Source organism: Meles meles, chromosome 2, assembly GCF_922984935.1.
Source record: "Meles meles chromosome 2, mMelMel3.1 paternal haplotype, whole genome shotgun sequence".
In the NCBI taxonomy this organism is placed as follows: domain Eukaryota; kingdom Metazoa; phylum Chordata; class Mammalia; order Carnivora; family Mustelidae; genus Meles; species Meles meles.
In genome coordinates, this window is record NC_060067.1 from 58,044,776 (window position 1) to 58,072,766 (window position 27,991).

The following is a 27,991-nucleotide window of genomic DNA, read 5'->3' on the forward strand; positions in this document are numbered from 1 at the left end:
CCTTTCTGGCTGCTAGGGCATCAGAATCGGTGAGTTCTCACGTCTGAACCTCCCTTGCTTGCTTTATGGAAGAAAAGGAATAGAGAAGTGTCTGTAACAAGCTTTAGGTTTTGTTTTTGTCTTCTGGAAATGTTTTGTGTTGGGTCAAATTACCACACATATAATATGATATGTGCATGTGTGTATGTGTGTGCATATTTCTCTTTTTCTGATTATAAATGTAATGCATACTCATTAGAGAACATCTGGAAAATACAAAAAGCCAAACACCAAAAACAGGAATCACGGATAAGACCACTATCCACAGATCACTGCTCTGCCTTTGGGTTTATTGTATTTCCTTTCATTCACTTACACTATGCATGTCATTCAAATACACAAACATAATGGAATTTGTTAAATTTGTATTATATTTTAGAAGGTTTTATATTTTATTTCTTGTTGACATTTTCCTATGTGATTAAATGTTCTTTGAAAACATTTCAGTTACATACAGAGAAACTAACTCTTTTTGACATACAGTTCTGAGTGTTGGCAAATGCATACATTCAGGTCCCCATCACAATCAAGATACAGACACAGTTTCTCACTCCCTCAAAACTCCCTCACATTGCCCCATTGTAGCTACCACTCCTCCCAGTCCTAATCCCTGGCAACCACTGATCTATTCTCCATTCTTATAGCTTTGCCTTTTCCAGAATGTCATGTAAGTTGAATAATATTGGTATGTAGCCTATGGGTCTGTCTTCTTTTATTAGCAGAGTGCATCTCAGTGTTACTCATGTTGCTGCATATACCAATAGCTGGTTACTTTCTATTGCTAAATATACAGAGAGTTTTGCTGAGTATTTTATAGATGTACCACAGTTAGTTCATCCATTCACTGGGCAAAGGACATTTGGGTTAGTAAACATGACTTTTCACAGCTGAATGATATTCCATCCTACAGATATACCAAGCCATATGAAGACAGTTCCCTGTTATTGGACATTGTGAGTTTCTCCCCCACCATTATATTTAACCATTAAATGAACAACTTTTTAAAAAAATTAAATCTATTTGTTTGACAGAAAGAGTCGGGGGAGGGGCAGAGGGAAAGGAAGAGGGAGAAGCAGACTCCCCATTGAGCAGGGAGCCTGAGATGGGACCCAATCCTAGGACCCTGAGATCATGATTTGAGCCAAAGTCAGACACTTAACTGACCGACCCACCAAGGCACTCCTAAATTAACATCTTTACACATAAAAATTTGTATGCCAAATATGTATGTATACACTTGTACATATATCTTATACTATCTTAAATATATCTTAAACTATCCATAAGCATGCAGTGTGCCCTGATGAGGATAAAAGAAAATATAGAATAAAATACAGATTTAGTTCTATTAGAATTTCTTAAAAATATTTTTTATAGAGCAACAGTCTGGATCTCAATGCTTTGCACCATTATGAAGTAAGAAGCTAATAACTTGCTTTAATTCTAATGCAGCAATTTTAACCTGTTCAATAGGACTAGAAGAATTTTCCGTCTCTGAAATCCTAAGCATGTGTATCATTGAAAACCCCTCTCAGGACATTGTTTTCCCAGCAGGAAGCTTCATTAGACAGTGGAATCATCTGGTATGCACAGAACAAGAAGAATGAATGTGCAAAGGGCAGGATTCAGGGCTAGGGGAAGAATTAGGGCCACACAGCAGAGTTTCTGGTTACATGTGAACAGCTGAAGCCAGAACCACTAGGAAAGGAATGATATGGCTGACACCATGTTCTGCCCAGAGAGGTGGGATTTCTCTAGATGCTGCTGCCCTGCAAATCAAAAAGGAAATAAAGAAAATTTCAGTATTGGTGTGTGGCTCCTACTTTCAAAAACATACATACATGCACAGTGAAGAAAAAATGAAATAGGACAGAAAGTATAAAGTGAAAAGTAAAAGTGCCTTACACTCCCCACTCTTTTTTTTTTTTTTTTTTTTAAGATTTTATTTATTTTTTCCAGGCGGGGGAGAGAGAGAGAATGAGCGAGCATGAGTTGGGGGAGGAGGAAAGGGAGAAGCAGACTCCTAGCTGAGCTGGGAACCCAACTGGGGCTCCATTCTAGAACCTAGGATCATGACCTGAGCCGAAGGCAGACACTTAACCAACTGAGCCACTCAGGTGCCCCCACAGACTGATTCTCATTCTTGCTTTCCACAGAGAATCAGTGTTGACAGTTTGAGCTGGCTTCCGAAGAATATGACTTACGCTTACTTGTGCGGACACCTACACAGACCTTCATGTACCCTTTTATCTAACACAAATGGAATCTGCACCTTTTTCACCTAACATCAAATTTTGGACATATATCTATATTGTACATATTAGTTACTTCATTCTTTCTCATGGATGAAGTCTTACTGTATGGATATACCATAAAACTAGCCAACCTCCTTACTGATAGACATTGTATCACTGGAATTTAACTAGTGTGGAAAAATCCATCTTGCCATTAAGACACCAAGAGAGGACCTGGCCAAAAAAATGGACTCCAACCACAGCAAATACAGTCTGACCACTGATTGAATTTTTTTTAATGGAAATTGCTGAATTTTTTTAAATGGAAATTACTGAATTAAAAAAATTAAAAGATACATTTTTTTAAAAATCATGAAACAATCTAATGTTGGCTTGGAAATTTATTCCGTGGTTTTGGACTCCACTTGAGTGCTGATCACCCCTTTTTTGCTAATGTTTATTGCAGCATTATTTACAACAGCCAAGATACAGAAGCAACCTAAATGTCCATCCATAGACAAATGGATGTGGAGGATGTGGTACACACACACACACACACACACACACACACACACACACACACAGGAATATTACATAGCCATAAAAAGGGATGAGGTTTGTTGTTGTTGTTGTTTAATCATTTGCAACAGCACAGATGGACCTAGAAGATATTATCCTAAGTGAAATAAGTCAGACTTAGAAAGACAAATACCATATGATTCACTCATACGTGAAATCTAAAAGAAAAAAACAAACGAATAAAAAAACAAGAAGTAGAATCAGACCTGTAAATACAGAGACAAACTGATGGTTGCCAGATGGGAGGGAAGATGTGAAAAATGGATGCAAGGGGTGGAAGATACAGGCTTCCAGTTACAGCCTGAATAAGCCACAAGAAAGAAAAAAAAAAGGCACAGCATAGGGAATATGGTCAATGATACTGTAACAGACTTATAACAGATGATAGCTACACTTGTGGTGAGCACAGCATAATATATAAGCCTGTTGAATGACTATCTTGTACACCAAACTACACTCAAAAAAATTTTTTTAATAAAAACAAAATAAAGGAGGGGTGCCTCAGCCCATTAAGCAGCTGCCTTTGGCTCAAGCCATGGTCTCGGGGGTCCTGGAATGGAGCCCCATGTTGGGCTCCCTGCTCAGCGGGGAGTCTGCTTCTCTTCCTGCTCCTCCTCACCTCCATGTTCTCTCTCTCCTTCTCTCTCTTTTAATTAAATAAATAAAATTTAATTAAATAAAAGGAAAGAAGTAAAATAAAATAATCTTAAGCAGTCTACACATCTATACTAGGGCTCCTCCTGCTGGACATTTTCTACAATTGCACTTCTGATTCAGTTAGCATTGCAGACTTCGATTTACTAAAAATTGATTTTTTCTTTTGCTCTAAGATAATTAACATATACAAAGGTATAGTTGTGCTTATTCCTTTTAAAAAATATTTTTAAGGGGCGCCTGGGTGGCTCAGTGGGTTAAAACCTCTGCCTTAGGTTCAGGTCATGATCCCAGGGTCCTGGCATCGAGCCCCGCATCAGGCTCTCTGCTCAACAGGGAGCCTGCTTCCTCCTTTCTCTCTCTGCCTGCCTCTCTACCTACTTGTGATCGCTGTCAAACAAATAAATAAAATCTTTAAAAATATACATATTTTTTTAAAAGATGTATTTATTTTAGAGAGAGAGAGAGCAGGGAGGTGCAGGAGAGGGAGGAGGAAAGAAGCACAGAGCCCAGCAGAGGGCTCCACCTTACAACACTCAGATCAGGACCTGAGCCAAAATCAAGAGTTGGACACTTAAACCAAGTGAGCCACCCAGGCATCCCTGTGTTTTTTCTTTTAGAAAAATAAAATATTACAGAACAAGACACAGTTATACTGAGGGTCTCCATCCCAACTGAAGTTCTCACTCCCTTTCCTAAAAGTAACCGCTGATAGCAATTTGGAGTTCATGTCCTTAGATCTATATCACTGATGTTCATTATCATGCACAAATAGAAACAAACAGTTTTGTTTTCCTTTGCTTTCCATGACTGGGTTCATGTGCCTTTACTTGTCACATTTTAACTTAAACTTTTCCTGGCTATGTGAGGTTGTGCTTGAAGGCAGCTTTCATGCAAAGAAAAAAAACACTATTTGCAATTACATTGGTTTAAAAAATTGATTCCAGCTATTAAACTTATAAATTCAAAAACTTTATTTCCTCATAGATTTCTCTATTAATTTTGAATCATATTTTTTTCACTTTTTTTCTTTTCAGCGTAACAATATTGTTTTTGCACCATACCCAGTGCTCCATGCAATACGTGCCCTCCCTATTACCCACCACCTGGTTCCCCAACCTCCCACACCCCCCCCCCTCCCCCCGCCCCTTCAAAACCCTCAGGTTGTTTGTTTCAGAGTCCATAGTCTCTCTAGCGCCTGTGAGCACCTCTCCCGGGGAGGGTGTGGGGCGCTCGCATCTCAGGCTCTGATCCCATGGTGGGGGGCTAAGAGCACCAGGCTAATGCCTTCCCACACCTCTCTCAGGGAGGGTGTGGGGCGCGCGTGTCTCTGGAATGCCTTCTGGTGAGGCTCCCAGCCCCTCACGGGAGCTGGACCCCACGTGTTCTCGGGCGCACTGGCAGCTCAGGCGTGCTGGCATCTCAGGGACCAAGACCTGGTTTCTCCGCTGCACCCTCTCTGGCTCAGCACCAGGTGAGGCTGTCCTGGGTCCGGGGACTTAAGCACCTGTCCCTAACTGCCCCGATTCCCACAATTTCCCCCCACAATCCTTTGCTCTTCTTTTTGAGTGCTTTCAACCAGACTCCAAGTTAATGCTGGTCCCCAGACGCCGGGCACTCTCGTATTGGGGTATTACTTTCCAATCGGTCGCCTCTGGTGGCTCCCTCCCCCGTTTGTTTATCTTCCGATATCAGTCCGACGTTCCCACTCTGCTTTACCTGCCCACTGGCGTCTTCTGCTCCTGCAGAGATCCAGAAGTGTGTAATTCTGATCTCAGGCTGATTTCAGGGGTGACTGGAGTTCTTTGGTAGGTAATCAGCTCACTTTAGGGTACAGGTTGGAACGGTGCCCCCTCCTACTTCCCCGCCATCTTGACTCCCCCCCAATCATATTTTTCTATTTAAGAATCTGGCTGGCTGGCTCAGTTGGTAGAGCATGCAACTCTGGATATCTAGGGCTAGGAGTTCAAGTCCCATATTTGGGTTAAAGCTTATCTCAAAGAGAAAGAATAGGGACCTCTGGTAACTTTTGAAAAAAGTAATCTCTGTGCCCAACATGGGGCTTGAACTCCAGAACCTGATATCCAGAATCTCATGTTCTACAGACTGAATCAGCTGGGTGCCCCTTCAAATGACTTTAAATGAACAGAACTTCCTCAAATACTTGATTCTAGAAAATCTAGTAAGAGTATTAAGTTTAATTTCAATTCTCTTAAACTTTCCATTTTTGGCTAAAAACTTAGTAAAATCTCTTGTAACTTTCAGCTAAAAATCCCAAGTCTGAAATCAGTTATTTAATGGTTACATATATACACTTGGAATCACACAGCTATTTTTATATGCTAAATTCTGTAAAATGTTGCAAATAAATTAAATACCAAAAAATGCAAGTTGTTCCTAAACTTACCACAGAACTATTAATAACGTGAGTTGGATTTATACAAATAGCTGTTTGTTCCATTCTAAACTTTTGCAGATTAAAAGTCCTTTACTCCATTTTCCTAACCAAGTTGAACTTGGAATTCCCACTTCTGTGTCCTGGCGTGTGTGAGGAGGAGAGAAAACTCACTTTAGACACAGAATTTGGGCCAAGATGAGAGTTGATGTTTCTCCTTGACCCTAATTGACAAAGTGAGTCCTTCTTTCAATAACATAATTACATCTGTTTTCTCATATCTTCACCAATCCAGTAGATTATCAGTTGGACTGAATTTTGGCTCAACTAGAGCCTATAAGCCTTCAAATTTGTTTTCTACATGTTTTTTCACTTGAATTGTTCATGAGAGTTTTTCCAGTTGCTGTATGATTATCCTACCACTGCTGCCCCTGCCTAGTTTTATGGAGACACAACCTACATACAATATCTACATTATATTCCATCCAGTAAATGTAATCCCTTGATACAACCATTCACTTCTCATTGGATATTTACATCCAGCTCCCAAAGCTTACACCTTGGATTCAGTATTATAAAGAATGCTTTGGTGAACATCTTTGAGCATATAGGTTGCCCCCACATTCTTTAGAAGAGGGTACTGGAAGTACCCTAAGGTCTGATTTAGGCCAAAAATTGTGAATATCTTTATAATTCCTGATATATATTGTCAAATTGTTCTCCCAAAGCAATTTACAAACTTACAATGTCATCAAGCATTGAATAAGACTTTTAAAATATTTTTTCACTGTTTTTGGCTAAGCCAAGTCCAAGAGGTTGAGATGAAAATTGTACTTCATTAAATTTGTATCTTATTGTTACTAGAAAGGTGAAATCATTCTCCATATTTGCCACTTGGGGATCTCTCCTGCAAATCATCCATCAATATTCTTAGCTAAGTTGTTTAAAAAAGGTATCATCAGTAAAATTCCTTCCAGGGCAATGAAAGTGGAAGAAAACCTGGCAAAGAGTGAAAGACAGTTTTCTTCTTCACATTCAGTGGAATGAGGAAAGAAGTGTCATACATAAAGCTTTTCAACAATCGCTGGAAGAATGCCCAAAGAGCAAATCAGGTACTTTAAATCCCTTCCTTCTCTGCTGTGGTGTAAACCACAGTGACATTCTGAGGCAGTGTGTTTTTGTGGGAGAAACAAGAACTTGACACACAAACTTGGGTTCTGTTTCTGGCTCTAGCCAGTCCTGAGTAACTTTAAGAGATCGCTTAACCCCTTCAGCATCATTGATGGGGACTGACTTGCCCTCCTTTCAGGAATGTGGTTGGAAAGAAACAAGATGATGCGCCCATGTCCGAAGTCCCCACCTAGAAAGTTCTGAGGACAGGTAAGGAGACCCACCCTCATTCACCTTACACCTCCTGCAGTAGAGGAGGTAAACTGAGGCACAGGAGGTCAGGGTGGAACCACCTGCCTGTTTCAGGAATGGTCATGTACAGTGCCAAGAAATTTTGGAGGCGCCTGGGTGGCTCAGTCGTTAAGTGTCTGCCTTTGGCTCAGGTCATGATCCCAGGGTCCTAGGATCAAGCCCCACATCGGGCTCCCTACTCAGCCAGAAGCCTGCTTCTCCCTCTCCCACTCCCCCTGCTCATGTTCCCTCTCTCACTGTGTCTCTCTCTAGCAAATAAATAAATAAAATCTTTAAAAAAAAAAACTTCTTAAAAAAATTTTGCATGATCTGTATCTATATAAAGTTGACAGTTGGCTTAAGACAGCAAGGAGTAAAAACATAGACATAAGTTATGCTGTAACACTATGGATATCTGCCTCTCCCAACCTTTTGAAGCCCTCAGTTCACTGGACTGCCTATCCTATTAAGTCCTCCCAGCAATCTTATTCCGCCCTTTCTCCACCTAAGTGAGCCATTGGTTTCTGTTTCTTGCAATCAAAATCTGCACACACACATACCCTACACCAGACACATCTTCAACTCTTGTAGGACATTTGTCATTCCTTTCGACTGCCTGGCAGAATTAAGACATTCTTTGTCTCAAATCCATGCCTCCTCAGAATAGAAGCCAATCATTTGTTCATTCACTCATTCATTTATTCCTTCCTTCTTTTTTTTTTTTAAATTTTATTTATTTGACAGAGAGAGATCATAAGTAGGCAGAGAGGCAGGCAGAGAGAGTGAGAGGGAAGCAGGCTCCCTGCCAAGCAGAGAGCCCAATGTGGGACTCCATCGCAGGACCCTGAGATCATGACCTGAGCCGAAGGCAGCGGCTTAAACCACTGAGCCACCCAGGCGCCCTCATTCCTTCATTCTAAGCACCTACCCAGTTGCAAGCTACCTGCTAATCTCCTGGGACACATGCATCACTGAACAGGTAAAAGTCCCTGTCCTTCTGGGGCTTATGTTCTAACATGTGGGAGACAGGCAGTAAATAATAAACTTAATGAGCAAATAAGCTGGAGGATGAGAAACAGTATAAAAAGAAAAATAGGGGGCGCCTGGGTGGCTAGGTGGGTTAAGCCTCTCTCTGCCTTCAGCTCAGGTCATGATCTCAGGGTCCTGGGATGGAACCCCACATCGCATCGGGCTCTCTGCTCAGCAGGGAGCCTGCTTCCTCCTGACTCTCTGCCTGCTTGTGATCTCTCTCTCTGTGTCAAAAAAATTAATTTAATTTAATTTAAAAATCTTAAAAAAAAAAAAAGAAAAACAGAACAGCAGGAGGGGTTTCGCAGAGCAGTCGATGGTGCAGGCTGTAATTTCAAATACTGAGGTCAACATAACTTCACAGAGGCCAAGTGGGAGCTAATACAGTAGCTGAGTTAACCACACAGACAGCTAGGGGAAGGACTGTCAGAAGAATGAACAGTGCAGGCAAAGGCCCAGGGGCAGGAATGTGCCTGGCATGTTCCAGGAGGCTACTGCAGCTGAGGCGCAGAAAGGGGAAGGAAGCAGAACAGAAGATGGAGAGAAAAACGGGCCAGAGCAGGCTGTTTGGCTCTGGCTCTGAGGGATGTGGGAGCCACTGCAGAGCCAGAGTTGTGAGCAGACAAGTCACATGACTAAGAGGTTGAAGAACTACAGTCCAAGAGTATGTTTGGAATTTTCCCTAATAAACTGTTAAAATAAAAGGCTAACTCGAGCAGCTGGGTTGCAAAGAAGTCATGAGGGATGGGACAAAGTGGAAGCAAGGAGATTCATTCCGGTCTACTCAGTAATCCAGGTGGACAACGACCAGGCTGGTGGTTCCAGTAGGTGACTGCATATTCTTTCCTTCTCTCTCGTTCTGTGTCTGTCTCTGCCTAATGGACTAGTTATAAAAATTAACAAAATATTGTATGTATCGCACACAGCACAGTGTCTGGCATGAGGCCCTGATTAATACTCTTGCCCTTGTAGATGGAAGAATGGATCCTACGGCCATCAGGGAGCACCCACCATGTGCCAACCGCTGCAGCACGGCAGGATCTCCTCTGCCCACATGGCTGGATGTCACCTCACCTGGGCATACGTTCTCCAAACCCACACCTACCTAGCAGCTCAGAGAGATGGAGAAGCATAGGAACACAAACCTTACTTGGCAGCCAGGTCATTTTAGGGATGGGTGTTAAATTATATTGTGTTAAATTATATTGTAGTTCGTCAATGTGTCAATGGTTAAGTCCTGGTTATCCTGGAGAAGCAAGGAGGTTGGGTCAGACATCTACTTACGAATTCAAGACACAATCAGGATGGGTGCTGTGGTCCACACACTTTAAGAGCTTCACTGGTCTACGGTATGAAAAGAAAGAATATTTAAGGGATTATTTAAGTGACGTTCACTCATCAAACATTTATGGTGTGCAGGCAAAGCACTGGGGATACAAAGTCTCTGACCTTAAAGAACACGCATACTTTTTTTTTTTTTTTAAGATTGTATTTATTTGAGAGAGAGAGCAGAAGCAGGGGGAGCAGCAGGCAGAGGGAGAAGCAGGCTCTCCTTCGAGCAAGAAGATGGATGCAGGGCTCGATCCCAGTATGACCCCAGCTGAAGGGGTCATACTTTTATGTTGGTCATAAATGGTTAAATGGTCATACCATTTAACCAACTGAGCCACCCAGTGCCCCCATACAAACTGTTTCTTTTAAACAATATTAGCTAGCATTTACTGAGCACTTACTTTGTAAAAAGAAATCTGATTATGGATTTTACACAGACCATGTCACTGAATCCTCTCATCAACCAAATGGAGCAGGTATTACCATCTCCAGTTTATATCTGAGAAAGCTGATCAAAGTAATTTGCCCAAGTACACACAGTAGCAGAGGCGGAGCTGAACTTGAACCTTGCAGACACATGCCAGAGCCCAAGCATGGAATCACTTCCGTAAGGATGGACAGTCTCGCTTGGAAAATCCTCTCAATGAGGTCTTTGGCCAGAAAGTTGAACTTGAGGCACACAGGTGATGGCTAGTTTCCAGGTCCAGGAAAGAAGCTGCACGGTTAGAGGGAGAAGATGGAGAGTCTCCAGAAGGCAGGGAAGCAGAAGTGAGAGAGGGGCTAGGGGTGCCTGGGTGGCTCAGTTGGTTATGCATCTGCCTTTGGCTCAGGTCATGATCCCAGGGTCCTAGGACTGAGTCCCACTTCGGGCTCCTTGCTCAGCTTCTCCCTCCCCCTGCTTGTGTGCATGCTCACTCTCTCTCTCTCTGACAAATAAATAAATAAATAATCTTTTTTAAAAAAATAGAGGAGTTGGGTAGCCGTGGCACACAGCCGATAAGGGTTCTCTCCTGGCCAGGTGGCTGGAATAAAAACAGGAAATGCATTGTTCGATTTACAGGACTTGCCTACTCTCTCCAGTAAAGTCTATGCAGGTATTTGTTCTGAGAATAGTTTGTTACTGCTGTTTTCTGTCCCCCTGTCCACCCCCCCCCCCCCAAAGTCATTGAGTTTTATAGAGTCTGGCTCAATGCAGAGCTCACAAAAATCAACCAGGAGGCAAGAGAGGCTTGGAAAAGAGAAGATGTGGCCAAAATGTGCAAGAATCTTGGGGAGAACTCCTGACGGCCACAGGACAGAGGACCATGTCCCCTGAATTTTGTGGGGCAAGTGGCTGTTAGTTACATCTGGGTTGGAGTTTGGTGCATTAATCTTGGTCACCCTCTCATGGTAAGTCTTTCATTTATCTCCTCTGTGCTCCCAGGAGCAAGACAAAATCCCAGCTGAACACCAGAAGTGGAATAAGGACAGCTGAGCCAGACTTGCAGGAAAGAGCCCCAAAGGGCAGCACAGGTGGGGACAACCCCACAGCATGTGAAAGCAGTCTGAGTCTCCGAGACAGCCATGGGCAGAGAAGGACACTTTGGGCTCTGGCTTGGGTCACCACACTTGGCCTGATGACTTACAATGACAGTCTCCTCGAGGGAGTTCCTGAGCCAAAGCAAACTGGTCCTGAATGTGGAATTTTTAGGCACAATTTTCTCCATCACTGAGCTCTGTTAGCAAAGAACTGCCCTTAAGACAATTTTATGAAAATCTGGTGCTTTCTTGTGATGAGCACCAGGTATTGTATTCAAATGTGGAATCTCTATATTGTTGACTTAAAAGTAATTTTGCACTGTATGTTAACTAACTAGAATTTGAATAAAGACTTAAAAAAATAAAGTAACATCTAAAAAAGAAGGGTTCTATAGTAGAAAGAAAAGAGCATCCTTCAAAGCAACCTCACACCCAGTGACAGCCCAGAAGGCACAGTCCTGTGGCCCTACGAGCTGATCCCAGCAGAACACATTCAACAACCCGGTACCCTCCAAATTCACTGCTTCACCTTTGAAATTGCACACTCATTATGATATACCACCTACAGGTGATCGTTTATACAGCTGTACTGAAAACCCATTTTCTTCAGTCTCTCTTCCAGGATTTTCACAGTGCCTTCTCCACAGGATTCCCTAAAATATAAAAACATATAAATAAAATTAAAGCGGGGGGGGGGGGCGCGGAGGAAGGAAGCTGTTTCTGGGTGAATTAGAATTTTCTATGACCAGGTCCTTCCCGGGTTATTCTCTTCTCTTAGGGAATACAGAGAAGCACCTCCAAAACTGCCGCTTCTGGGAAACCCGCGGCACCCCTAGAAGGAGGTACGCTACCAAAGGGTGCGGGTCCAGCGGTCCAGCGCATTGGGAGGGCCCGCGCTGGCGCATGCGCAGTGTGCCCCAGAGCACACCACCACCCCAGCCGTCATCACTCCTCAGTGACACGCCCCAGGCCAGCACAGTGCTGCCCACTTGTTCACCGTACAGTGTGTGTTAAGTTAGGCTTTAATGAAAACAAGAACATACAAATCAAAAATTATCAAAGAAATGCAAACAAACACAAAGAAAAAGAAATCATCCCAGTCTCTTATCACTAGGACTAAGGGCTGCTAACATTTTGGTGTATATCCTTCTAAAAGTTTGAAATACATTTATTCCCGGAGACTTTTAAAATATAATAGGCTTCTGGTGTCCAGTGCATTTCGTATTCTGCTTTGGCCTATGTCTGTGTGTGTATGGATGTATGAGTGTGCACACACACAGACCTTTCTGTTGTTATTTTTAAATTCCTGCATGGTCTCTCTTACATAATCAGAACAGGATTCATAAAACCAGTCCTCCTTGTTGACGATCAAGGTTAATTCCTATATTTTGATGACTAAAACTTTGTTGAAGCTTCATTCTCAAATACATCCTAATTCTTTACTTCCTTAGCATAAATTCCTGGAAGTACGTTTTCTGGTACTAAGGTTTTGAATGCGATTTAAGGCTTCTTGATGGTCTTAAAGCAAAAAAATGTAACCAAGTAAATCTGAAAATCTAACTGGCTTTATTCAACGATTCAGTGATTGAGGAATAGAGCAGCATCCCTTCTAGTAAACAGGCAGGCGCTCTGAGAAGTCCTTGGACATGGAAGGCTTTGTATCCTCAGGAGCGTGAAACAAGGAAGTTACTAGCAAAAGAAAAGAAAGGATTATTTCAGGCCAGGTCATCTTCTCTTTGCTGGGAAGGGAGAGGCGAGGATTTAGTGTCATTACTGTTGGGTCCCCAATAATGGGTCCATGGTCAACGGAGCGAGACTGATACAAAGAGATTACTGATTGGATGTCTCCACCTGACCCGACTCATCCCTGCATTCCGGCTGTTATTTCCACCTGACCTGACCCACCCTTGTATTTGGGCTTTGTAACCTGGGACTGGTTTCCTGGACTTGCTTTTAAGTAAGTTCCCCGAGGGGGGCAAGATCAATTTAAGTTTTACTGCATAAACAACAAAATGGCTGTTCAACCGAGGTGGGGCCGCTCTGGCTAAATAGGCCCTTACAATTACTACTGATCGGGAAATTTCAAACTGACCTTTGAAAGGTCACATTTCTGGGAGAGGCTGAAACTTGGTTTGCTACTGTGGGGAGAGACTCCATTTGGGACCCACTGTTAACTTTGTTGTTGTTGTTAAGGAAGTATAGTTGATACACAAGGTTACATTAATTGGGCTTATTGTTTATTTTCCGGCCATAGGCAGTGCCAAACAGCACCCTCTGCTGGGCACCCCAACATCGTGTGAGTGTTCATTTCCCCACACACTCATCCACTGGGAGTCCTGCTCTCCTGTGGCCATAATTCAGCAGGGGCAAACAGCACGGATACAATAGCGCCAGCTGCGACAAGCAGGCATGGCATTCATATCACCAGCAAGGCCTGCCTCAGTTTACCCAGAATGAAAAGGGGAACAGCCTCCCCACTGTAACACTAATAGAGATGGAGTATACAGAGTGGAAATGAGTGACTGGAGGAAGTTTTCACAAAAGAAGTGGAATTCTAGGCATTACAGGAATGATGAGGGCAAGGGGTTGAGTGACCTCAAGTTTTAGAACCTAGCTAAAAAATGGGATAAAGTTCTTCTCCTGGACAAGCTCATTACTGAGAATTTTTTAGAAAGCAACGATGTGGTGGTTTCAGGACACCTTGATATAGAGGTCAGTGGGTTATTTTACTATATATATTTTTTAAAATAACAGCAGTTAAAACAAAGCCAACCACAATCAGGTATCAGTCATGATGTGGGAAACAAAGGCAGAAGAAACCTTACTGCATTTCCTTACAGCCCACTGACAGATCCTTGAAACAGGCAGAATGACATTCCTCTAGGGGCTCAAATGTCTCTAAGTTAATACTTTGCTAAGGACACAGGCAATCCTAGCCCAAGCCTCCCCCAACACCGCCACTCCTGGGACAAGTGAGACTTTCTGCCAGGAAACTCCCAACTATCTTAATGTTAATGTCTTGCGGGGGGGGGGGGGGGGGGGGGGCACTTGAACTTGACAAAGGCAGGCCTCCGGTATCCTGTAGGGTCTCTTTAGCATACAAAATTCTTTTGAAACCTCCCTGACTTCACCCTTCCAACTTGTAGGTATAGAATGGGCCACTCCTCTTGACCAAGATGCTGCTCTTTCCACCCACCAGTCCTGTCCCCACGCCTTAATAAAAGCACACTTTTGCACCGAAGACGTCTCAAGAAATCTTTCTTGGCAGTCAGCTTTGAACCTTAATATCGCCTTTCCTACATCAAGCCATATTGTTTTTAACTCTCTGCTTATACGTTTTGTTTTGTTTTGTTTTCCCTAAAATTTGAGCAGTTCAGGACCCTCATTTCCTTAACTCATGACCTATAACTCCACTTTGTGGCACAAACATACAACCACGAGCTCTGGGCCCTTTTATCATCTTGCCTGCAGCAGAAATGTTGGTCCAAGATAACGCTGAATTGCAATTTCTTTATCTTACTAAAGATAGGTTCAAAGGGCAAAGCTGTCTCTGAAAGAAATGTTAAAACAAGTAAGCATAATTTCTAGACAAAGATGAACTTTCCATAGAAATAAAAATACCATACACTGTTTTTTATGCAGCATAAGTATAATTTGTCTTCCAGGAAGAGAAATGCAGATCTTGGTAATACTACATAGTAAGTAATTTGCAAATTTAATCTCTTGTTTAGGAGAAAGGAAAAAATAATCCCTCATGATACAGTGAGTCTTAGAGGGTTCAGGGAGCCTAAAATGGGGAAGTTGCTAAGATTCTCCCCATACATACTCACTGGGGTTGGCAATACTTTTCATCAATGCTCTGAAGAGCAAGGCCCCAGCAGGTCTCTGAGGCTTGACATGGCTGCACTTGAACCAGGCTGGGCGTCCTTGCCTTGTCTCTGAATCATCTGGGTTTACATTTCTTACCCTCCGTTTTTTCCAGCAATTCTCCTCACTGATGAGAAGAATGAGGTCAGGCTTGCATTTATCCAGTGGTTTTCCAGAAAATATGGATCTTAACAGTTTTCTTGCCCAGTTATCTGAGACCCAGTTGTGGAAATGATTGTTCTCTGAGAATAAACTCTTCATTACATAGTCCTTGGATCAATTCTGAGAACTCCTGGTGGGGGCTTTTAAGCAACCAGGAGAAAAAACTGGCTTTGACTCACACAAACTCATAAGGAACTCTCCTACCCAGTCCTGCCCAGGTAGCTCAGAAAGGAACACCCATTTCCTGGCTGAGAATAGTAACTGAATGAAGGAGGTAGATCCTCTCTGGGCTCAGGACTGGTTAGTGGCATTTCCAAAAAGTCAAGACTTTGTCTTTCTTTACCCATGACATTAGAAACAGAAAACACTGTTATTTCCCCAAAACTGAAAATGTAAAATGGGCTTGAGTATAGCATATTCAAGAGAAGCATGTTTGCACAATTACCATCATTGGTAACACGCTGACTTACACTTTTGGTTTTCCGATTTCATGCATAACCCAAATCTCAATTCGTGTGATTTTATCCTTCTGGAAGTAGGGAATTTCAAAATCTGCAAAAAAACTGAGAAACAGGAAAGACAATTTTGGGGGATAAGATTTTATTTATTTATTCGGGAGAGGGGGGCGTGGAGAGCACAGAGGGAGAAGCAGATTCCCCACTGAGCAGAGAGCCCGATGCAGGGCTCCATCCCAGGACCCTGAGATCATGACCTGAGCTGAAGGCAGGTGCTTAACCAAATGAGCCACCCAGGTACCCCAAGAAAGACAATTTTTTAAAAAGATTTTTATTTATTTAGAGTGAAAGAGAGCAAGCGAGTGAGAACAGAAGCATGTGGGCAGGGGAAGAGGCAAAGAAAGAGGGGGAGAAAGAATCCCAAGCAGATTCTACGCAGTGTGGAACCAGACAGATGCTAGACTTGATCTCACAACCCTGAGATGGTGACCTGAGCCAAAATCAAGAGTTGGACGCTTAACTGATTGAGCCACCCAGGTACCCCAACACTTTTTTCTTTTCTTTTTAAGATTTTATTTATTTATTTGATAGAGAGAGAGAGATCACAAGTAGGCAGTGTAAGGACCTATTTTATATTTCTATTTTAGCCAGAGGCTTCCACTGAGGTTAAACAATAACTTTGTTGTTTAACCCTTAAACTGTCCCTGCTCCCCTTCCCCCAGGGGACTTAATAAAAACAAGTCCTGGAAACCAGCTCCAGGTGTGGAGGCCACAAAAAACAAGGCTGTACCCACCTGAGTCTAGCCCTGACATAAGTACAGCCATCCTGGCAAAGCAAAAGCTGGCACCTTGCACTGTAAGAGTGGGTTAGCATAAGAATGGCCATCCTGAAGGCCAGGAAGCCATTTTACTGAGCATCCCTAACAGGCCATACTGCGTACGTGACTTGAGGTAAGAGAAACCAGCTAAAACCTGGGAAAACAACTTAATCATATACCACCAGGGTGGTTAGGTGGTGGTGCCACAGGGACCAGATGTTAATAAAAAACAAATAGTTAACTTGCAGAGATCACAAACCTGCAAGACAGGAGTCTCCCTCGGTTTACAAATGTCCTAGTGATTTACAACAAAGAAGCCATCTTCTCAATAGTCTAATTTCCAGAGACAAATTGCTCAGTTCCTTGAGGCCTAAGGTCGCCCTCCCCACCATAAAATTGAAGGAGACTGAGGCGGAGGGAAAGGTAAATAAAGTTAAATTTCTTCTAAACCTAAATCTCACTTAACCGCCAGGATGACGCCGGGGTGGCTAAAAGTTAAACAAAGTTAAACTGTCAAAGTGAGGCACAAGATATGTATGTAGCTAGGAAAAAGTGCCTTGAAAATGCTATATAAACCCTTGGCTTTGAGTGCTCGGGGTCCTTGTTGAAACCCGCTGCGTCGGGCAGATACTTGGACCTCAGCTAGCTGGAAATAAACCTCGCTGTGTGACTTGCATTATCGAGAGTGTTCTCTGTCTCATTGAGGGGTGGTCAAGTCCATACCCTAACAGCAGAGAGGCAGGCAGAGGGGGAGGGAGGAAGCAGGCCCCTGCTGAGCAGAAAGCCCGATGCAGGGCTCCATCCCAGGACTCTGAGATCATGACCGAAGTGGAAGGCAAAGGCTGAACCCACTGGGCCACCCAGGCACCCCCACCCCAACATTTCTTAAAGTCCTAAAGCAAGAGGATATCTTTCCCATTTCATTGTTAGTTATTTGCACATTACTTTTGTTGGAAAGCCTCCAGGGTGTTCTATGGGGCTATTTTTGGCCTTTATTTTTAGGTTACTTATCATTCATGCATTCATCAGCTACTAATGGCAGAGATGTATAGATGCCGCTCTGACCTCTGGTTCATTCAACTGTCTTTGCTTTACCTGAATTTACAGAAGCAAGCATTATGCTGTTGATTAAGATGATTTTCTCAAGCTTCCATTGGAAAAGACTAAACACACATCCTGGCGTTCTTTGCTGTATTTGTTGATACTGGTGTTCTTACCCTTTAACAGGATAGGCTCCTGATGGCTCTGAACCATTCAGCATGACAGAGATCACTCCAGAACTCTCCCTTGCATACTATAAGAAGAAACAAGCATTTTGATTAAATTAACATGCTACTTTTTTTCAGCAACGAAATGAGCAATTTTTAAAAATTGACATTCCTCATGTGAGCAAGGATGTACTAAATTTGGTATCTCATACAGCTGGTAGGGATGAAACTGGCATCTCTTGGAAAGCAAACTGCTTTGAAATGTCAAAAACTCATTGACTCTGTAATTCCATGGCAGAATCTACTCTTGGAAAACCATGTGAAATAATCAGTTTCCAGCACTGTATCAGCTGGAATAGACTAAAGTATGCTGCCAAACAACCTCAAAATCACAGCGGCTTTAAACAACAAAGATTTGGGGCTCCTGAGTGGCCCAGTTAAGCATCTGCCTTTGACTCAGGTCGTGATCCCAGGGTCCTGGAATCGAGCCCCGCCTTGGGCTCCCTGGTCAGCAGGAAGGCTGCTTCTCCTCTTCCACTCCCCCAGCTTGTGTGCCCTCTCTCTGTCTCTCTCTGTCAAAAAAATAAAATAAAATAAAATCTCAAACAAAATAAAACGACAAAGATTTATTTCATGCTCACACTACATCTTTATCACAAGTCCACTGGGGTTTTGTTCCCTATGTCCTCAAGCTGATGAAGAGTCCGTATCTACAAAGTCATTGATTGTCAGGGAAGGTAGAAGTTGACAGTGGCAAATCACTGACCAGTTCTGAGACACTTCCACCCAGAAATCCCAGTCACTCCCTCTCACATCTCATTGGCAAGTCACAAGAAGTCACAAGCAAGTAACATCAACAGGCAGGGGAATGCAAACCACATATGCAGAAGATGAGGCAGACATATTTTGTAAGCAGTTCTAAGGACCATCACAAGCATTGTGCACAAAGGCGTGTACTGCAGCCTTGTTTGCAAGCCATCTAAAATAGTGAAGAAAAAAGGAACAGCAAGTAAGTAACTCATAGTACTTAAGTGTCTGAAATATTAGCCAGCCATTAATAAAGCTGCAAAAGATTGGCAAATGCAGAGGAAATATGGATTTATAAAGCAAAATGCAATATTAGGAAGAAGAAACATGAACTCTACTGTGCTAAAAATAAATAAGCAAAAGTCTGGGAATATTAGTCAACCCCGCAAATTTCCCAAGGAAGAGATGGGTCCAGAGAAGTTCAGAAAACTCCACTTCAGAATACTACCAGAACATTCAATTTCCCTGATAAGAGGTTTATACTGGAGTGAGGTGGGGGGCTGGGGAGGCAAGTGGCACTGAGATAGCCCTGGCTGGACTTAGTGATGCCCAATACCAGCGGCAGCAAACCAACAATACACTCCGTGTCATGCATGTCTCAGGGTGCTTCCAAGCAGTCAGTGTTAATGGTCATGGTCAAATCCACAAATGCCAAGGTCTGATGACCATGATGCTGAAGGGATTGCCTTCAGGCAGTAGTAGACCTATACGTGATTAATTTTCTTATCTGTACTTTCTATTATTTGTCACTTTTTTATCCTGAGCAGCTATCAAATTGATAAGAAAAAAATGTAATAAATAAAAAATGCATGCAGATATAATGAAGCTATATGATATAGTGGTTGAAAAATTTGCTCCCTGACACCTCCACTTATTAGCTCTGGAATAAGTCTACTTAATAAGTTGAACAGAAAGAAAATACATAAATAAAAAAAAGTAAGTCCGCCTAAGTTTCTTGATCTCTTTGTGCCTCATTTTTCCTATCTGTAAAACAGGGGTCATAAGGGTCCCTGATCTCACAGGATTGTTGTAAGGATTAAATCATTTAAAATAATAATTATTGGGATGCCTGGGTAGCTCAGTCAGTTAACCCTCCCACTCGGCTTCAGCTCAGGTCATGATCTCAAGGTCATGGGATCAAGCTCTGTGCCAGGCTCCGCTGCTCAGTACAGCGTCTGCTTGAGATTCTCTCCCTCTGGCCCTCCCCCCACTTGTATGCATGCTCTCTCTCTAAAATAAACAAATGTTTAAAATCTTCAAAAAACAAAACAAAAAGAATAATTATTAACATGTATTGAATACTTCTCTGCTATAGTTCAAACCCCTTCCTCATCACTAAACTACCTCTCCTTGTGCATAGATGATCCAGCACAGTCTAAGGGCTCATAAAATGTGGGCATGATTCTTAGTTCCTTTACGAGAATGTTGACACTGCCCCTAAGTTGCTGCTATTATCCTACATTCAGGTGATGATGCCCCCGTAACCTCCATGAGGAGCTCTGGCAGCCCAGCACTCAGGGAGTGGAGTCTCCACTGGAAATGGAGCCTATGGGTAGTGAGCATAAATGGGTGCTCCCACTGGATCAGCAGGAGAGCTCAGGAATCAACAGTGACTTTTGCCTGGAGCCGGCCCTCTACCCTGCTCCAAACCGCAGCATGGAGGAGGATTTAACCAAAGTCATCTCACTCTGATCAACAAGGGACCCTGTGGACACCTGAAGATCCAGCATGGGACAAAAAGGGACATGGCCAGCCCTGAGAGGGAGTTGGTGGTGGTGGACAGCAGGACCCTGAAGTCCACTGGCCTCCCAGTCAACAGAACAAACATTTACTAGATTGCCATCATCTCTGTGACAGTATTCTCGGAGGAACAGACTTTTGGTAAGGGGCCATTTCTGTGTCACCAGTTATCTTCTCCTCACCTGTCACCCACCACCTCCTATCACCTCCTCTATCATGAATAGCAGCCTTGGGGACATTTCTGACCCCCATATCTGGATCTCAGGTGTCCCAGGATCTCACATGAAACAGGTGCCACCCCTGATTGCTTTACATAGCAATCAAAATCATATTGCTTCCAAATACTAAGAGTGGCCACATCACAACAGTAATAATAGTGACTATTTAATATCCTCATCCATACGAACACTCACTGAATATGTTGGCTGCACTAAGTATTTAGGCTCCTTAAGTCTTCACACCTTTATGGAGCAGAAGGAGTGAATCAAAATGTGGTGAATGTGAACAGCAAGACAGCCTCAGAGACGTTAAATCACAACGCAATGGTTCTGTCTCTGAACCCCTCTATCCCATGTTCGCACGTCCCACACGTGCTCAGCCTCCCAGTCAGCCTTCCCAAGCTCACCTGCATAGAGGCCCTTTTCCAGAAAGAATCCACAGCGTTGTTTTCACAATCTTCTGATGTAGGGCAGGACTGGTAATCCAGTCCTAAGGGGAAAATAGACAGACATGTTTCATTTCAAACACTGTATCAGAGAAGAATTAATTTAAAACATTTGCTGACTCCACAAAATCTGTATTTAGCCCGTGTTCACAAGTTTGATGTTCACAGTTCTGCCTACCTAACCCACAAAGAACCCAAGCTGTGTTGGGAAGACAGGTGTCATTTTACTTCACACAAACACGAGGAAGGCAAAGACCCAAGCAGTTGGCTAATGAGTGAAGCTGCCAACCACCAAGCATCATCATGTCAGCTCGGCTATTTCTTTACTGAGGTTCCAGTGAAGTGATTAAAAAACAAAACAAAACAAAACAAAACCTTCGCTTTGCTGGGTGAAGTGCCTTCTATAGTTAGCCCTGGTCTTGGAAGTAAACGCAGCAAAAATATACCAAGAATGTGATAGTCCTTAGCCAGAAAACAGAAATGTTACGACATTTAAATGTATAAAGTATTAAAATGTATTACATTAAAAAAATTCTAACAACGGGGCACCTAGGTGGCTCAGTGGGTTAAGCATCTGCCTTCAGCTCAGGTCATGATCTCAGGGTCCTGGGATGGAACCCCACATCAGGCTTCCTGCTCAGAGGGGAGCCTGCTTCTCCCTCTCCCTCTGCCACTCCCCCCGTTTGTGCACTCTCTCAAATAAATAAATAAAATCTTTCCTTCCTGGAGGAAAGGGATGGGGTTAAACCTCACAGGCTCTAATCTGGTTTTCCTTGGTTTTTCTGGTGACCAGCCCCCATGTGAAGCTATCTAGGGGCCCCCAACCACTACTCATGTCACTATCACACACAAGACACTCTTATTACTCCTCATATTCCCAGGGTTTTAGGAGCTGTGTGCCAGGAACTGGGGACAACAACCGAATATTTGTGATTATACCATACTCTCCCTTCCTTCACATTCTTTTTCTCACACTCCACATGTCTCTCCTGCAGGATAATCAGACTACCTGGTCACTGTGTATTGGATGAATGGCCACAACCATTGACCTGAACCCTGCAATTTTCTATCTCCCTCCCAGTGAAAGCCCCATGCCATCTGGCCCTCCTTTATTCCCCTACCCTCATAGCCTATTACTTACTGCTGTCCTTGCTGTTCCTTAAATATACCAGACGTACTTTTTTGCACTGGCTGTTCTCTCTCTCAGGAAATGCTCTTCCGCAACTCCTTCAGATCTGTGCTCAAATAGCTTCACAGCAAGGCTTTCTCTGGACATGAATGTAAACCTGCAACACTGTCCTTCCTCTTTCTCCCCCTTTCTACTTTCTACTCTCTTTCCTGTTTTGTTTCTCTCTGTAGCCCATGTAATCTTATGGCACACGATTTGACTTGCCTGTGTCTTGTCTTACCTCCCCATCTATAATGTAAGGATGGGGTATTATTTTCCTGTTTTATTCTCTGCCGTGTTTACAGTGCGTAGAGGCACAGAGTAGGTACTCTATGACTCATAGTTGGATAAATGAATGAATGGAGGGGAATACAGAGAATGAACTTAGGCTAACTTTTAAAGTGATTCCAGTCCCTAGGCAGGAAGAATCACCAATTTTCATGAAGGGAACACCTCCTCCCATCTCCTTTCCTGCTCACCCTTCAAGACTCATTGAGAACCAACAGCTGGTGGGAAGCTTCCCAGACTGGTCTCGGTGGGTGTCTCCGCTACTGCTTAGGACCTGGCCTTTCCTGCATCAGAGTACAGCACGAAGGAAATGACCCTCACAAAGCCGTAAGCCCACTGAGGATGGGGACTGCTCTATCTCCATGTCTCAGAAGGATTTGGATGCATAAGGAGAGTTTTTCTCACCACCAGGTCAGCCCTTGTGACTTTCACTGTGATTCTAATATTAAAACATCTCTGGTACCTGGAGTGGCATTTAATGCACAAGCTTCAGAATCCATCAGAAGAGAATTAACTCCTGGCCCGATTCCTTCGAGTGACTTAACCTTCTCAAACTTCAGTTTCCCCTTCTGGAAAATGAGAATCCTGAGGCCAGGTTGGGCAGGGCAGGGCAGGAAGCATGTGCCCTGGAATCAGACAGTCTGACCCTGCTGCCTCCTAATAATTCACTCCTCAGCAACTTTCTTAACCTTGCGGTGCCTCGGTTTCCTTATTTATCACAACAGAGATTAGGAGAGGACCTATTTGCTGCTGGGGCTGCTGCAGAGATTAAATTAGTTAGTAAATGTCAATATATGCTTACAGAGTAGCCGGCAAAAGATGAGTGCTTTCTCTCTACTATTGTTATTATTAATTATTATTATGACCACCTACATCAGATGATTTAGGGGGAATCAAATGAGACAAATGCATAGGAAAGCATTTAGCACAAATGGCAAATGCTCAGTATCAACTTAACCAGGAGCTCTTACTCTCCTTGTGATTTGTCCAGGAGTCTTACCGGAGGCATTTTCCTGTCGACACCAGCTCAGAAAATCTCCAATTCTCCCGTATAGAACACTGCACAAAGGCAAAAAGCGAAGGCCATTCTCTGAGTAGCTAGTGACCAGGAGGTGGTTGTTTTCCCAGAACAGGGACTAAGGAAAAACAAACACAAAATTAACATGAAAATGAAATCAAAGCAGATTTTTTTCCGCCAGGCAGTCCTTTTTTTTTTAAGATTTTATTTATTTGTCAGAGAGAGAGAGCACAAGCAGGTAGAGTGGCAGACAGAGGCAGAAAGAGAAGTAGGTTCCCTGCCCAGCAAGGAGCCTGATGCGGAACTGGATCCCAGGACCCTGGGATCATGGCCTGAGCCGAAGGCAGGGGCTTTAACCCACTGAGCCACCCAGGTGCCCCTGAAAAAAATCTTAACATTGTTTTTTTAAATTTGCAAATGGAGATGGAAGGTTCAGAGACATAATAGATTGAAAAATAATAATTTTTAAGAAAATGTTGCATTTTGAGGGGCACCTGGGTGGCTCAGTGGGTTGAGTCTCTGCCTTCAGCTCAGGTCATGATCTCAGGGTCCTGGGATCCAGTCCCGCGGGAGGCCTGCTTCTCTTCCTCTCTCTCTCTGCCTACTTGTGATTGCTGTCTGTCAAATAAATAAATAAAATCTTAAAAAAAAAAAGATTTTTTTTCATTGGTAAACATCAATGTTACCTGATTTTATAATGAAAATGAAAATTACAGTCGTCGAGAAACAAAGCTATCTGACTTTTTTTAAACTCAGGGCATTGTTCTAAGTGAGCATCTCATGTAGATTTTCTCATTTATTTTCATTTTATTAGAACTCAGAACACAGACACGGTTTTCTTAAAGAAAACTGCCACTGAATAGCTAGAACCTTAAGGTCCCTTAAAATAAGGACGGATTGGTCTTCAGGGAAATACTGAGGGTAAGGGTCCTCTGAGCCACTTTGAAGTTCAGGCCTTTGGGGCCAGTTAGGACACAAGTTATTCAGAATTGGCTAGGGGCAGAGCCCCAGGGGAAAGGTGTGGCAAGGTCCTTCTGTAGTGATTCCCCACAGAAACTGTTGCCTTAGGAAAATTACTTCCGCCCAGACAGGAAAGAGACCCAGGATTGCCACTGAAGACAAAGATGCCTTCCCACCAGAAAATTCAGGTTGAGTTTGCTGCTTGACTTTTTAAATTAGTTAAATTTAAAAGAGGGGACTGCAGGGTCACAGACACCTGGCACCATCTATCTCTATAGGGATGGAGAGGAATGTTTTACCTTGTCTCTGGGAATGGAATGTCTGGAGAGGTCAATAAAACGGTCGTAGTCTGAGGGAAGGATGGAACAGGGATCCTTATCCAGCACCACTTTGAAGGCTTCCCAAATAGCTGTGCAGTTCCTGCCCCTGTGCAGCACAACACATTAAAAAAAGAAAAAAGAAAAAAAAGTACATCATGAGGTGTCATGAAGTATTGCCACTTCTAAGTACTCCAACAGCATTCCGAGCAGTTTTGCCATTTATTAACTCTGCAGAACTGGGCAGAAAAAAGACAGCAAACTGTCCTGTCTCGTGCATTAACGCCCAGTCAGAAGAGAATAAAAACCTAGGTGATGGATCTGGGAATCCAATGGTGGAAATGGTTCTCAGACACTGTGGCACACATTTTTTTTTTTTTTTGAAGATTTTATTTACTTATTTGACAGATAGAGATCACAAGTAGGCAGAGAGGCAGGCAGAGGGAGACAGAGGAGGAAGCAGGCTCCCCGCTGAGCAGAGAGCCGGGGGATCCTGACCTGAGCGGAAGGCAGAGGCTTTAACCCACTGAGCCACCCAGGCGCCCTGTGGCACACATTTTTCAGAGCTAAGGAACACAGTCTTGGCAGGGTCTCCTGGAGATGAACGCAAAAGGCACTTTGCTGGAGGATGACAATTCCAATAAACCATTCAGGTTCCCGACTCCAGGGGCCTCTCCATTGAGACTTAAGGTGTTGCAGAAAAATCATCAGACCTGCGAGAGACCAAGTGACCCTGGGAGAAGTAGGAGAACTCAGATTTATTTTATACCCGCGGACCCAGCTGAGCTCGTGCTTCAAGTTCTGGGCCCCAGGCAGTAGGTTATAGGGCTTTTATAGGGGGCTGCAGGCAGTCAGGGTCCAAGGGCTATGCTGACTGCTGGTACGTGGGTTTAAACTGGGGGAGCGGGAGCTGCTTTAGGTGGGAACAGTAGTTGCAGAGAGCCTGTGGCAGGAAGCCCCTTTACAGGAGCAGAAGCAGCTGGTTATCTCTTGCTCCCAGTAGGGCTTCTGGTTTTCTCTAACTTGTTGTCAGTAACTTTCCATCTTCTGGGACCCCCTGGCCTGGGTCTACTCTGGGTCATTTCCCTCTTCAAAGGTCCACTGGGGGCGGGGGGCACATTGGTCAGGCCGGTGGACCAGTGGGTTAGTTAGGAATAAGGTTACCAGGGACTACAGTAAGAAGTTAAAAGGAATACACTGTTTGTTCCTCCAGCATGTTCGTTTGTCAGGTTCGCAAATCCTGTAAACTGCCCCATTTCTGGGAAACCCCCAAGTCACTTAAGAATGCGGCAGATGTTCTTGGGAAATTACGGAGCTCCACCTTCATATGCAAACCCCTTCAATGCCTTGCTCAAAAGATTACAAAGATTTTACTAAGTTCTTCTGACCAGCTTCCTCTTTGTAGGGAGTAACTCACCCAGATGTTGCTGGCTGGCAGCCTAAAATAGCCCCGAAGTTTGTGTTAGAGGAGACAGTGCTTTGAGAACTACCTCCCTCTCTTCTTACTTGCTGTTAAGTAACAGAAACTGTCGGCTCAAGCCAGAAGATTTGGGCTGATCTATTGGCTGACACACCTCCCGCCCTCACCCTTTGCTTTCAGTAACACTTAGGCAGACAGGACGCCCTCTGGTGACAGCCACACTCTTCAAGTCCATCCCAGCTTTCCAAAAACATTTCCCAAGGCATTTGTAACTGTTCTTGTGTGGGGACTGGGTAATATATGGGTGTTCCTTATATTATTTCCTGCTCTATTTGTCTGAAATGAAACAGGAAAAAAAAACTGGCACAAGAAAAAAATTATGAAAACCGAAAAAGTGGGTCCAAAGAAGGAACAAAAGTTAGAAGAACGGGGGTGCCTGGGTGGCTCAGTGGGTTAAAGCCTCTGCCTTAGGCTCAGGTCATGATCCCAGAATCCTGGGATCGAGCCCCGCAAGGGGCTCTCTGCTCAGCGAGGAGCCTGCTTCCTCCTCCTCTCTCTCTGCCTGCCTCTCTGCCTACTTGTGATCTCTGTCAAATGAATGCATAGAATCTTTGGGGAAAAAAAAAAGTAGAAGAAAGAAATAAGAAGCACTGTGCTGGCAAGAGTGACTCAAATCATAAAGTCCTGTAGGTTTCAGAGAATCTGAAACTCTAATTCCCCAAGTCTCTGTATTCACCAATTTCCAGGTCCGCCATCCCGGGTCTGAACATTCTGGCTAAGCATACGCACGCACGCGCGCACACACACACTCTCTCTCTTTCTCTTTCTCTTTCTCTTTCTCTCTCTCCTCATCCCTAGACGTACCACGCTCTGCTCTTGGCTCCCTGGACCTTTAGAATCCCACTTCTCCCCGCCCCACCCCGCGCACACCTCTCGGGTGGAGAGACCCCTATCCTTCTGCCCCTCGGAACAGCCTCCACCCCTCTAGACTTCCCCGCTTCCGGGGCCCTGCTCACCGCGGGTCCGGATTCACCAGGGCGTCATACTCCGCGCACCGGCCCAGGATAATGCTCTGGAGGTGCCGTGTGGTGCCCTCCCCGCGCCAGCGGGCGCCCGTAGCGCCCGCGACCACCAGCAGCAGCAGCAGCAGCGAAGGCATGAGCCCCCTGACTGTCATCGCCGCGACTCCGTTCTTCCCGCTCTGTCCCTACTGATTCACTTTCCCTCCCTCGCCACCGTCACTCCCTCCAGCCTCGCTGCGCACTCCCAACACCACCCCCTGGTTATCCGCCTCTGCGAGCTGCTTCAGTTCTAGGATTGACTTGGGACTTCACTCGCGATAGGATTCTTGTTCCTGGCTATTTTTTTTTTTTTTTAAGATTTTACTTTTAAGTAATCTCTGTAGAGAGTATTTGGGTATACGAAGGTGGGGCTCGAACTCAAAACCCGGAGATCAACAGTCGCATGATCTAAGGACTGGGACGTTTTTGCTTTTGTTTTAATTGCGGTATAGTTAAATTCGGTGTTGTATTAGTTGCAGGTGTACGACGTAGTGATTCATCAGTTCCATACACTACTCAGTGCTCACCCCCCCCCCCCCCCCAGTCACCATAGGTTATTACATTCACTATATTCCCTGGGCTCTACTTTTCATCTCCGTGACTTATTTTATAACTTATTTATTTTATGTACCTTTTAATCTTCTTCAGTTATTTTGAAGAGGAAAATGGTACCCACAGCAGGATCAGGCCAGGGGGTCCCAGATGATGTAAAGTTACTGACAACAAGCTAGAAAAAACTAGAACCCCCAACCGGAGCAAGAGAAAACCAGCGCCCTCCGCGCCTGTAAAGAGGCTTCCCGCTACAGACTCCCTGCCCTACTGTTCCAGCCTAAAGCAGACCCCGCCTTCCCAGTTTA

General features: G+C 43.9%; 1 protein-coding gene across 1 annotated transcript; it reads right to left on the minus strand.

The window, feature by feature from the left end:
- Positions 1–308: 308 nt before the first annotated feature.
- Positions 309–27,332, minus strand: BST1 (bone marrow stromal cell antigen 1). The gene is made up of 9 exons (XM_045998301.1): positions 27,090–27,332; positions 24,636–24,762; positions 23,359–23,494; positions 20,864–20,946; positions 17,701–17,777; positions 15,681–15,773; positions 11,748–11,834; positions 9,616–9,675; positions 309–1,808 (listed from the first exon to the last, which is right to left on the minus strand). Exons 1-9 carry the CDS (start codon positions 27,248–27,250, stop codon positions 1,709–1,711), a joined length of 924 nt encoding a protein of 307 aa, XP_045854257.1. The 5' UTR covers positions 27,251–27,332; the 3' UTR covers positions 309–1,708.
- Positions 27,333–27,991: the final 659 nt, after the last annotated feature.